The sequence below is a fragment of the Octopus sinensis genome, linkage group LG1 (assembly GCF_006345805.1).
Source record: "Octopus sinensis linkage group LG1, ASM634580v1, whole genome shotgun sequence".
Classification (NCBI taxonomy): Eukaryota; Metazoa; Mollusca; class Cephalopoda; order Octopoda; family Octopodidae; genus Octopus; species Octopus sinensis.
This window is the reverse complement of record NC_042997.1, coordinates 92,685,440-92,698,989: the sequence shown is the minus strand read 5'-3', so window position 1 is coordinate 92,698,989 and position 13,550 is coordinate 92,685,440. Positions and strand designations below refer to the sequence as shown.

Sequence of the window (13,550 nt, the reverse complement as noted above, 5' to 3'; positions counted from 1 at the left end):
ATGAATACCACTTCACTGCGTTTCAAAATTGTTAAATAAATAAGTAGTTTTATTCCTTATATTATGGAACATGCCCATTGTTGAAAAAATTGTAAGATTACGCCTAAACAGACTTAATACACACAGTATATTCATTGTTCCCTCCATCCCATACACACACAAACATACACACCTTTCTTTTTCCACCCCATACGCACAAACATGAAAAACGAAAAATCCATTTTGAGTACGGCGTCATAATATAACTGAGTTACTAGAAGCCGCCATGAAACAATTTTATCTCATTCTTCAGTTATAATAACATTAATATAAATGTTAATAATGCACATAATAAGCGCAGGCGTAGGCTGTGTGGTAACAAGTTTACTTCCAAACTACATGGTTCCGGTTTCAGTCCAACTGCGTAACACCCTGGCAAGTATCTTCTACTATAGGCCCGGGCCGACTAAAGCCTTGTGAGTGGATTTGGTAGACGGAAACTAGAAGAAGCCAATCATATCAGCTGATGTATTAACGTACGTATCAGCGAACGCATCAGTGGACGGTTATTGCCCGAGTGCTTATATTCACCACAAGTCCATGAGAGATCTTCACTTGATAAATAACGCGGTAATTTGTGTTCTAACACAACATCCACTTTTAGTGGAAGATAAATGTTACCTTTTATGACTGATACTGCTTCTAAGGCGGCGAGCTGGCAGAAACGTTAGCACGCTGGGCAAAATGCTTAGCGGTATTTCGTCTGCCGCTACGTTCTGAGTTCAAATTCCGCCGAGGTCGACTTTGCCTTTCATCCTTTCGGCGTCGATTAAATAAGTACCAGTTACGCACTGGGGTCGATATAATCGACTTAATCCGTTTGCCTGTCCTTGTTTGTCCTCTCTGTGTTTAGCCCCTTGTGGATAGTAAAGAAATAGGTATTTCGTCTGCCGCTACGTTCTGAGTTCAAATTCCGCCAAGGTCGACTTTGCCTTTCATCCTTTCGGGGTCGATTAAATAAGTACCAGTTACGCACTGGGGTAAATATAATCGACTTAATCCGTTTGTCTGTTCTTGTTTGCCTCCTCTGTGTGTAGCCCCTTGTGGGTAGTAAAGAAATAAGAAACGTTAGCGCGCTAAAAAAATTCATTGCGGCATATCGTCCGTCTTTACGTTCTGAGTTCAAATTCCGGCGAGATCGACTTTGCCTTTCATTCTTTCAGGGTCGATAAAATTAGTACCAGAAGAGCATTGGGGTTGATGTAATTAATTTACCTCCTCTCTTGAAATTGCTGGCCTTGTGACAAACTTTGAAACAGATATGAATACTACTTCAGTCACTATTACGTGTGTGTGTGGTGTGTGTGTGTGTGTCTGTGTGTGTGTGTGTATAATATATAAATATATACACATGTGAGTGTGTATGCGTGTGATCGTCCCCAACAAGCACTTGATAACCGTTGCTGGTCTGTTTACGCCCCCATAATTTAGTGGTTCCGCAAAAAGAGGTAGAAAAAGTATCGGACTTTTAAATATATAAGTACTGGAGTCGATTTTTTCAACTAAATCCTCTAAGGCGAGGCTCCAGCATGGCTGCAGTACAACGACTGAAACAAGGAAAACGATAAAAAGATAAGATAACGGCTGAGCAGTAAATTAAACATATTTTTGTTGCTCAATCAAAAAAGCCTCTACGTGGCTGTTCGACCAGTAGGAAATAACAGCCTTCATCCCTTAGCATTTCATGTTCGAGCCATAATCAAGTTTTTATTTTATTCCAGCAGAATCAATTAAATATATTGACTCAGTCAACTTCGCCTCTTACCTAACATAGTTTGTCTTTTATTTTCCTTAAAGAAATCACCATTATTACATGCCGGGCTCCGACATCCGCAGAAGGAAGCGCCACAGAAATATCATTTGGTTTTCCCCTCTCCTCCACTTCTGTCTTAACGTAAAAACGTCTGTTGGTAGGATATTCCTTAAGTTAATAGATATACATTTCACTAGTGCACATAGATACGGACGCATTTTCAATAGGCACAACATTAGGGTCTCTTTTAGCTGTGCCCCTAATATTGAGAGCAATCTAATTAGCATCCCTAGACCACGAGCGGAGGCAAGTTTTTATGCAAGGAACGCAACAGATGTCCAGTGAGGGGCCACTGTGAAACCAAGGGAGCCGTCTCTGAAACCGAGGTACTGGCTGAGTCTAGCAGCAGCTCCCTAAACGGTGATCACAGAAGCAGGGACGTCAGTAACAATAACAGCAGCAGCAGAAACGCGAACAGAACCAACAACACTATCGCCAGTGACAACGACATCGACAACACCAATGACAGTACCCCTAACGACAACAGTAGAATTATCTACAGCTTCACTAACGGCCACATCTACAGCAGCGGCTCCGACACTTCCAATAGCAGCAGCGATAGTACCATCGGCAGCAATAAAATCAATAACAGTGACGACAGCCACGGCAATATCCCTAACGGAAAAGCAGCAGAGACATTGGCAATGACATCTAAAAGAGCAACAACCGCGCCTTCATCAACGGCGATAACCATAATAACAACAATGGCACCTTTACCAACACCGGCAGTGGTAGCACTAACACCAACAGATACATCACCGCCAACACCCGACCACGGAGATACATTGGCTGTTCCGGGAATTCGTTTAAACAACGCCTCTCCAGCCACAGATCCTCCTTCAGGAAACCGGAAAGGAGATTCGTCACGTCATTAACCATCCACGTATGGCAGCTAATAGACAACGGGATTCTATACACAATATTATGGAGAATCCTAGAGAATCCAGTCCCCTACATAAACGTGACCAACCGCTGTAAATTATGCATAGCGGAACGGGCGAGGATCCTAAAGGACTCACTCGACCCAGGGAACATCCTGAATTTCAGAACGGTGGTCTTCGAACCGTGCTTGCATTTCAGGAAATTCTTGCTAGCCTATTGGAACCCACAAGATAGCAGGGTTACTGGTGATCGATAGCCGAAGGGACACAATCCTCTTTGTTGACATCGGCGATCGATAGCTAAGGCGAGACAATCCCTTTTGTTGATATTGAGTACCGAACTCATTTCCTCCTCCATATTCTAGAGAGGCCACTCACTAGAGCGGTTTTAGGATCTGATGATACGCCATAAGATTAGGCCCTGTATGGACGTGAAACCTAAGGTAATCCAATAAACCGGCTTTATCTAACTTTAATATGTGTGTGTTTGTCTTCCATCATCGCTTGACAAATAGTGTTGGTGTTTACGCCCTTGTAACTTGCAAGTTCGGCAAAATAGACCGATAGAGTAAGTACTAGGCGTAAGAAATATGTTTTGGGGTCGATTTGTTCGACTAAAATCCTTCAGGGCGATGTTCCAGTATGGCTGAAGTCAAATGACTGAAACAAGTAAAAGAGTAAAAGAATAAAAGAATATATTATATATATATATATATAATATATATATATATATATATATATTATATATATATATATATTATATATATATATATATATAATATATATATATATATATATATATATATATATATATATATATAATCCCACACATTTATATAATTTAGTATCGTCAAGAAATGTTCACAGCAAACTATGAACAACATTACCAAATTCTTTTAGTTAACTGCACTTTCTTTATTAAGCAAATTTTAATTTTCTCTGTTTTCATATTTGTTTTTAAATTGGAAGGGATTAAATACTTCGCTCCTGTCCCTTAAAAAAATGAATGAATAAAAAAATGGCAGTTCTTTAATAAGCAGTAATGAGAGAATATTTTAAATTCAACAGCAGATTTGCCTCGTAAGTATGAAAAAAAATCTTATTAAAAATGTTAACAAAATGTCTGAAATAACTATCATCTCTTTATTCTCCAGCTGTTTCCAAAATAAAACAACTGACACGAGTGATGTTACAGTTTCAAAGGTGATATATAAATATTGCCACACAAGAGGCAAAAATTAGAAGGTCATATCAAACAAGAAGATGCTTTTTTATTTATTTATTTTTCTGTTTCGGTTTCTTTCTTTTAAAAAAGCACAGATAAGCGAAGAGAAAATATCTTACGGATTATTTTAGAAGAGAATGACAAAAGGCACAGTGTTTCCATGTTGTTTTTACTAAGAAAGTGTGTATTTTTTATATCTTTTTTTTTTTTCCTTCTGTCCACTGAAAGAAGAAAGTCAAAGACAACGAAAATAGAGCGAAAGATCAGAAAGTCAGGAGTAGGGAAAGAATAGAATCGAAAATGTTAAGAGGAAGAAAGCATGAAAGGCAAAAAGGAAGTAGAAAATAAATATGAATAGATATGAAAACAGGTAAGATGTGATTCAGTAATAAAATTATATGAAAATGAGTGTGAGAAAGACTGTATAAATATAGGAGCCATAAGAAAACAAAGTAGCGGAGACAGATTGATGTGGAGTAAAACAGAAGACACAAAGGGTAGAAAGGGAAGAGGAAAAGAGAGGGATCGAATTGTATGCAGAGAACAACAAAAGCAAGTGAAAAGAAGCAAAAAGGAAAATGGATGCAAGTTGACCGAAGCTTATTTAAGTGGAGATTTTGTTGTTTGGATGCGTTTATATTTTATTTAGATAACAACAGTAAATATGGGAGTTCGATTGTTTGTTTCTGAAAATTCGAGTCTTCATTGAATTGCGCGTTTTGCAGAATCAAAGTTGTGGCCGCATCACTGATACTGTAGGACAGAGAGTTAGCAAGCTTGGGTCGATCGGACCATACTGTGAATGTAAAAGGTAAATATCTGATAATGTTCTTAAGAGCTTGGCTGTAGAGTGTTGTGATGCTGGTGAATGTACTTGATATGATAAACTTTTGAGAATTGTCAAGTGTGTCGACTCAAAATGTGTCCCATTCCCAGAGATGTCTCATACTGGCAGCCGCTACAAAGAAGGGCAAAAGTAGCAAAAGCAGCTGAAGGTTTGTGGCTTGTGCACTTGCTGGGAATTCCGGGGCTTCTGCAGATTCTCTGTTACAGCCATCAAACGAACAAGTTGTTACACACACGCGAACCGTTTCGTTATTAAGTGTTACTTTGCTCATGCAGCGTATGCCCATGTCTCGTTCACTGCAGTCACGGTAGACGATCCGACCTAGGAAGAAAAAAAAGACAAGAATATTAATCAGGAAACCAACAAAAAAATACAAAAACAAATGCTAGTTGATTCAATATTTTATAGAATCGATAGAGTGGTAGACAAAATATCTAGCGGTATTTTAGTTACTACTCATTTAGAGTTCAAATCCCTCGGAAGCCAGCATTGTTTTTCGTTCTTCCAGATCGATAAAATAAAGTACCAGTCAAACACTGAGATCGATAAAATTGACGACGATATCTATGCCATCAAAGTATTAAGAATTGTGTCCATATTAGAAATCTGTATTTTCAAAAGCAACGGCTGTAAATGATATAAACGGTTATACGGTAATGTGCTGGGCTTGACATAGCTTTTGTCCCTACGAAGTAATTAAGACATATACTTGTAAAGTACCATTCATTTTTCATCGTGTCGGCATTCACCCAGAATGAGTTGAGCTGCCCCCAACTAATGAATCCACAACCTACAAATTGTTCGCCTAAATTCTCATGTACATATGCTCCGGGGTCCGAACGCTAGTGGCATCATTGTTCACTGTATCACTATGTATCTTACGGCAAATGATCTTCTAGGAAATTTATGATACCCCTGTCCCCATATTCAACGGTTTCCTTAGTCGGTCAACTTTCAACAGTAAGAAATACTTCTATGGATCATATTCTTTTCTACTCTAGGCACAAGGCCCGAAATTTGCGGGGAGGGCGCCAGTCGATTAGATCGGTCCCCAGTACATAACTGGTACTTAATTTATCGACCCCGAAACGATGAAAGGAAAAGTCGACCAGGCAGAATTTGAACTCAGAACGCAAAGGCAGACGAAATACCTATTTCTTTACTACCCACAAGGGGCTAAACACAGAGAGGACAAACAAGGACAGACAAACGGATTAAGTCGATTATATCGACCCCAGTGCGTAACTGGTAATTAATTTATCGACCCCGAAAGGATGAAAGGCAAAGTCGACCTCGGCGGAATTTGAACTCAGAACGTAGCGGCAGACGAAATACCTTTTTTTTTTTTTACCCACAAGGGGCTAAACATAGAAGGGACAAACAAGGACAGACAAACGGATTAAGTCGATTACATCGACCCCAGTGCGTAACTGGTACTTAATTTATCGACCCCGAAAGGATGAAAGGCAAAGTCGACCTCGGCGGAATTTGAACTCAGAACGTAGCGGCAGACGAAATACCGCTAAGCATTTTGCCCAGTGTGCTAACGTTTCTGTCAGCTCGCCACCTTTCTGTTACGGATCATATTATCCCATATTGCGGCTTGAGACCACCTACAGGAACGGAAACCATAACTTCAACACAACTCTAATTTTGAATTCACGCACACTAATGTACCACTATCGACATCCTTCTACATTTGCAACTACATAAACCAAAACATCCATACTGATTCCAAATCCTGTCAAGTTCACGTTGTCTTTTTATCTCCCTTGAAATGATGGAATGTATAACAGTAATGTACATGTGTTTATTCAATCTACTAAACTGCTCCCCAATATATGTGACGCCTTGTTTATTCGTGGAGTGCCTTTCTAAAACAAGTGTTTTGCTAACCTACTGTAATATTGATTTCAAATTTTGGTAGAAGGCCAGCAATTTTGGGGGAGTGGGGTGAGTCGATTACATCAATCCCAGTACTCAACTGGTACTTATGAAAGATGAAAGGCAAAATCGACCTCGGCAGAATTTGAACTTAGAATGTAAAGACGGGCGAAATGCCACTAAGCAGTTCGCCCGGCATGCTAACGATTCTGCCAATTCGCCGCTTTAATCAACTTCAATATTGATTTCCAATTTTGGCACAAGGCCAGCAATTTCGGGAGAGAGGATAAATCGATTACATCAAACCCAGTACTCAACTGGTACTTATTGTCGCTCCGAAAGAATGAAAAGCAAAGTCGACCTCGGTGGAATTTGAACTCAGAACATGAAGACGGACGAAATGCCGCCAGGCATTTTGCCTGGCATGCCAGGTCACCACCTTAAAAAATAAAAACTACTGTAATATTATTTTGATTCCATGTAAAGCAAATTCATGACTTTAATACATACATACATACATACATACATACATACATTAAGTATAATAAAACAAAATATGAACGAACATTAGCAAGTCTTCAAATCAACTTATATTTATAAAAAAAAAACTGAAGAGAAAACAGATTTATAAATGCATATAAGTATAGCAGGAAACCAAAGAAGATCCAAGTGGTGAAAGTTCATTGAGAATCGGCGTAGACGGACAAACTAGAAGTTTAGGTATCCATCACTTGTAAGTTTTTCAACAGTGATCACATGGATTTTATTTACCCATCTGAGTAAAGACGATATTGGCACTGGTGCTCCGTCGCTTACGACGACGAGTGTTCCAGTTGATCCGATCAACGGAACAGCCGGCTCATAAAATTAACGTGTATCTGGCTGAGCACTCCACAGACAAGTGTACTCTTAACGTACTTAGAGAGATTCAGCGTGAAACAGAGTGTGAGAAGGTTGACCCTTTGAAATACATGTACTACTCATTTTTGCCAGCTGAGTGGACTAGAGCAACAGGAAATAAAGTGTCTTGCTCAGGGACACGTCGTCGCACCGGCGTGAACTGATCTCACTAGCCTGCGATTGTGAGCCGAATACCCTAAACACTAAGCCACGCGCCTGCACAAAGAAGATAGTAAATACTTCTCGAATTCCTTTCTACTCCATCATAGTGTGTACCTGTCTACGCCGATTTATTATGAACTTCCATCTTCCGGACCTTTCATCGCAGGCAACAGTGGCCAAGAAAGTATGGTAAATAACTAAATAAATAAACAATCAGAAACATAATATAAAATTGATTTTTTTAAAATAAATAAATAAATTTAAAAACAAAGTTGTAGCGCAATCTAATCTGTTTGGGTTGTTTTGTGCATCATTTATTCTTCTTTTTTCCACAAGGGCTTGAGTGCGAGTCTCCTTAAGGAATCCAGTCCCATTAATGCAGTGAGTTCTCTAGCCACAATAAATGTGCGGGAAATCAATGTTTTCCTCATGACAAATTTTCAACGAGTTTTTATACAGTTTCAATTGTGCTCCAACAGAGTGTTAATCACTAGCCAGTTTTGATTACTTTGCAAATGCAATTATATTACATCCGAGCCACATGACCACATAAACGAAGTTGACGTCTTATTAGCCATGCCTCAAAACCAATGATCTTTATAGCGATACAGGATTTCTCTATTAGATATCATGTCCCAGCACTTGTTCTTGCAGATTTTCCGAAGATAACGAAGGTAGAAATTATGCAATTGTTTTATTTGCCTATAATACACGGTCCGTGATTCTGCATCATGCAATAGCATAGTTATACGTTTGAATCTTTGGACACAGTAAGATGTTTGGATCATTCGAAAGCTGATTTGTTAGCCTGTCAAAAGCAACATATGCCGTTCCTTGTCTGAATGAGACATGTCATACACACACACACGCACCACGCACACACACACACACATACATACATACATACATACATACATACATACATACATACATACATACATACATACATACATACATACACACACATATAGACGGACACAAGCGAAAAACCCTTACACGCACATATATATATATATATATAAGTACATATTATACATACATACTTCAGTATATACATATATGTACACAACATACCTGTTCAACCGGTAATTGAGAACATGGAATTAAAAGCACAAGAAAGAAAGGGAGAGAAAGAGAAAGAGAAAGAGAGACTGACAGACAGACAGGCAGACAGAGACAGACAGACAGACAGACAGACAGACAGACAGACAGGCAGGCAGGCAGGCAGGCAAGCAGGTAGGCAGATACAGAGACAGAGCAACTGAGACATCTAGCTGCTGATAGTTACTCAATCAACGGACAATCAATCAGTCAATCAATCAATCAGTCAATCTGTCTGTCTGTCTGTCTGTCTGTCTATCTATCTATCTATCTATCTATCTATCTATCTATCTATCTATCTATCTATCTATCTGTCTGTCTGTTTGTCTGTCTGTCTGTCTATCACTTTTCATCTGCTTGTGTACGTGTACTTGTACATATGTGTGTGAGTGTGTGCATGCGTGTGTTTACTTGGGTGTGTGTGTGTGTGTATACACACAGACAGACATTAATAAAGCGCATGCAATTAAATTATCATCATTTACAAAATTTGACATCCTAATACGCGGTCTTTCAGATAGCGGGTTTGTGGTTGTGTGCACATGTATGTATGTATGTATGTATGTATGTATGTATGTATGTATGTATGTATGTATGTATGTATGTATATATGTGTGTGTGTGTGTGTGTGTGTCTGTGCGTGTATGTATGTATGTATGTATGTATGTATGTATGTATGTATGCATGCATGCATGTATGTATGTATGTATGTATGTATGTATGTATGTATGGATGCAAGTCAGTTGGGCAGGCCAGCTTGTTTGAATGCCTAACACGTGACTCTCCAGGAGACTGTTTTTCAGCGAACTGGCTGAAGGCAAGTGCACGCAAGGTGGACAGAGAAAGAGTTTCAAGGATACATTCAACGCATCACTGAAGAGTTTTGAGTCAATCAACCCCGACACGTGTAAAACACAAGCACAAAAGCGGCCTGCCTGCCTGCCTGGAGAAAATACATCAACAGAGATTCCACCTCCTATGAACAAAACAGGATTACAGAGGTACAATGAAAACGTGAACTGCGCAAGTAGAGATCCAAATCCTTGCCTTCAGTCCCATCAGACCACTAGTGCAAGATCTGCAGCAGAGCCTTCCGAGCACGCATCGGACTGATTGGCCACAGCCAGGCAGACCGTACCGCACTTCTCTGTCGTTGGTCATCATTGACGGCGACGAACTAATATATATATATATATATATATATATATATATATATATATATATATATATATATATATATATATATATATATATGAAAAAACAAGTCAAGATAGAAAATGCTAAAATAATTTTATAAAGAACATTTCAGTACCGGTTTAGGTCATTTTGAGACCTTTTCAACTGTAACGATTAAATAATTAAATTTAAAAAAATTAAAAGAAAAGTTATATACACAAACACCCACACACTCTATTCATGTGAGGCTAAGTGCATGTGTGAGAGTGTGAGTAAGCATGCGTGTGTCTGTGTTGGTGTGTAATGTACTTCGTGTTTAGATGTTAAGTAGACTGTTTGTTGACAACCAAAAAAGGTGTGTTCAATGACCAGGTACTTTAGAAACTCCTGCATCACAATTCAGAAGGCTGTCAAGGAGGAATATTGTTTGACCAACATTAACTGATTGTTTGTATCTAACTTTTAATGTAAACTTACACCCACACCGTGAAAGAGTCAATCTTATATCAATTTCTTTTGTATTCACTATTTGCTGATTAATTGAAAACAACATATAGAAAAAGAGGAGTGTCTTGTATCTTTACAATATAGGGATAACATCCGGAGGAAGAAAAAGGATATTAAAGAAGAAGAAGAGGAAGAAGAAGAAGAGAAGAAGAAGAAGAAGAAGAAAAACAAGAACAACAAGAACAAGAAGAACAAGAAGAGAAGAAGAAGAAGAAACAGAAAGAAAGCAAGAAATTTGAATCAGCGAGTATAAAGAAGACCTAGGATCACTTTTTCAGTGACCCCTTCTGGTTTGCTATGAAACTATTCGAGCAGCCAAATTCTGGGACAGTCACAATGGAGAAAGAAACTTATCGATAAAAGTAGTCTGAAAAGGGACGTTGTATTTTACGCATTTTCTTCAAAACAGGTGATTTTGATTGAACTCACTGTGTCACATAAGAACAGAATAGATGGAGCTTATATCTACAAGACTGTTTTAAAATGGCACTTTGGCTACCAGATTGAGATAATCTGACTTCCAAACTGAAGCCCTCGCCACAGAGATGGGAGCGGGAGGGTTTATGGACAAATCTGCCTATGATATCATGAAAGGGTTCTCAATTTCTCGGAGAAAAAGAACCAGAGCTCTTAAGGTAATGGCAGAAATAGCTTAGAAGACTTCCAAGTGGATCTGGTCAAAGATAAATGGAAAGAAATTTCACAAAGCATAATTTACCGTACATTCAACTAGCGCTTCAGACTGAGCTGGTTACATTACGAAAGGCACCTTAATTCTGGCGCATTTTGACCACCCAGGAGGGTTGCAATGCAGACAATAGTGCAGAATGTGACAGTAGAAGGGTATCTAAGAGTTCTGACCTGGATGCGGCCACTACACTACTAGACTGTAAGGAGTTAAGGGCCGAAACACTTGTATGAGGGGATGATTTCTTCACTGAAAACCTGCTGTTTAGCTTTTCCAAGTAAGACTAACCCAATAAGAACGCCTGAATGAGGATATTACATTTCACTCGGCATACTAAAGGAAGCTTTGATCATTCTGGCGAGACAATAGAAATGTTTCCTCACTGCTCCGCATATATAATAGTTTAAAATGATGATGATGATGATGATGATGATGATGATGATGATGATGATGAATGCGAAGATGTGTATGTGAAGGTGATGATGTTAATATAGCGAGGAAGGAACTCTGAGCGAAGGCATCTGGTGCTGTTGTCCTGCTTCTTCTCCAAAATAATGTCGAATGTTAAGTCTGTTAAATTGCCTCGGAGAATTTCTTTTGAATACAAGTAACTGTTGAAAAACTATTTTTAGAAGATAAGCAAGTAAGAAAGAAAAAAAAAAGATCACTTTTGAAATGAGATTCACAGAAACATTTCTTTCTTTCCTTCAGAATCGCGTTCTTTCCTTTTCTCTCATTTTTCTTTTGTTGGAGCACCTTTACATCAAACATCATAACAATAACAAAAAACAAAAAACAAAAAAAGGGTGAAAATTCTGAAAAGAGAAATAAGGAAAAATATGTGTAGAGTTGTGCTCACTTATGTGTATGAATGACGTATGCTTGTCTTTTTTTTTTATGTGAAAGCGTATGTAGCGATGCATTTTATGACAGATGCTCACTTGGGTTTAATTCATATAGTCTGTAAGCTGAATGATTGATTCAAGTGGGTTTTGTTGTTGTTGATATATGAACGGCTAAACCAGAGCTGCGCTATTCAGAATGTTTTACATTGTTTTTTCCTTTTCTAATATCTTCTCACATTACACCCAGAGGACTTTTAGCACGCCAAGTGAAGCACAAGGAGACAGGCTGATAACAGTTAAGTCGTTCTGATTGGTTCAATGCCACTTAAAACCTAACTAGGGTAGAACAATCGTAGATAAACAATATATGGCAGTTTATATATAATTAACTTCTCAAATTGATGTTCTTAATCAAGAGAAAATATTCTTCGGCATGAGTTTTTTTGGGTTTTTTTTTCATTTCTTTTTCTTAATGCGCTTCGGAAATCCCTAGGACTGGTCTCTGTAGCTTTACTTAGAAACTCATTTATTTTGGGATAAGAAACAAAGTTAAAAAGCTCATCATTAATTCCTAGCTCCGATTTGAACAGTTCTCGGATCTCTTCTGTTTTGGTTGCCTGCGGCTCCAAAAATTAAAGTTTAACGAAAATTTTAAAATTCGGCACAGTAATACACTCGCCCAAACTGAATTGTTGGAGCTATTTAATTTTTTACAAAGAAATGTTTTTAAAAAGTTACAGAGGTTTAAAGTTTGATCATTTCTACCTGGTGAGGAAACAGGATTTGGAAGCTGTCATTTTGTGCCTGACTGCACATTTTGTCGTTAATATCCTGAAAATAGCACGTGTTGTCAATATTTGTAAACAACACGTTATGTCTCTGGTAATTTTCTTTCGTGTAAATAAATTTTATTTAGCAGTCATTTTTAGCACACATCACAACCACCAGTGTTTAATGCAAATGCGATAAACACATTACAGTTTTTAACAGAAAGATTTAGAAGAATCAGATGACAGTTCTCCGGTAATTTTCTTTCATGTAAATAATGTTTATGTTAATTTAAGAGAAAAACAGTTTTAAATCTCTGAGCGAGAAGCTGGCAAATAAACTTTGATTTAAAAGATTTACCAAAAAAATCTTATTTAGCTGTTATTTTTAGCACACCTCACAACCACCTCAATGCTCAATGATAAAAAGAATCAATACAGTTCTATATTTAAGAGATGAGGAATTATGCACATTATTTACAATTGACGGATATTTGCCCTCATCTTGTTTATTGTTAGCACAACATTTCGGCTGATATACCCTCCAGCCTTTATCAGGTGTCTTGGGGAAATTTCGAACCTGGGTTCTCATCCCTAAGGTATTTTTCGATGTTGTTGTTGTTATTATTATTAATATTATTATTCAGGTCACTGCCTGGAATCGAACTCGGAATCTTGGGTTTAGTAGCCTACGCTTTTAACCACTACGCCATAT

General features: G+C 38.2%; 1 protein-coding gene across 1 annotated transcript in view; it reads right to left on the bottom strand.

Moving 5' to 3' along the window:
* Positions 1-3,862: 3,862 nt before the first annotated feature.
* LOC115216991 (U-scoloptoxin(05)-Sm1a) overlaps positions 3,863-13,550 on the bottom strand; it is an 80,235-nt gene continuing 70,547 nt past the window's right edge. Inside the window, exon 4 of the mRNA XM_029786504.2 lies at positions 3,863-5,126. Within this exon, the coding sequence (XP_029642364.1) occupies positions 4,873-5,126 (254 nt within the window). The 3' untranslated portion in view covers positions 3,863-4,872. The remainder of the gene's footprint in view (positions 5,127-13,550) is intronic.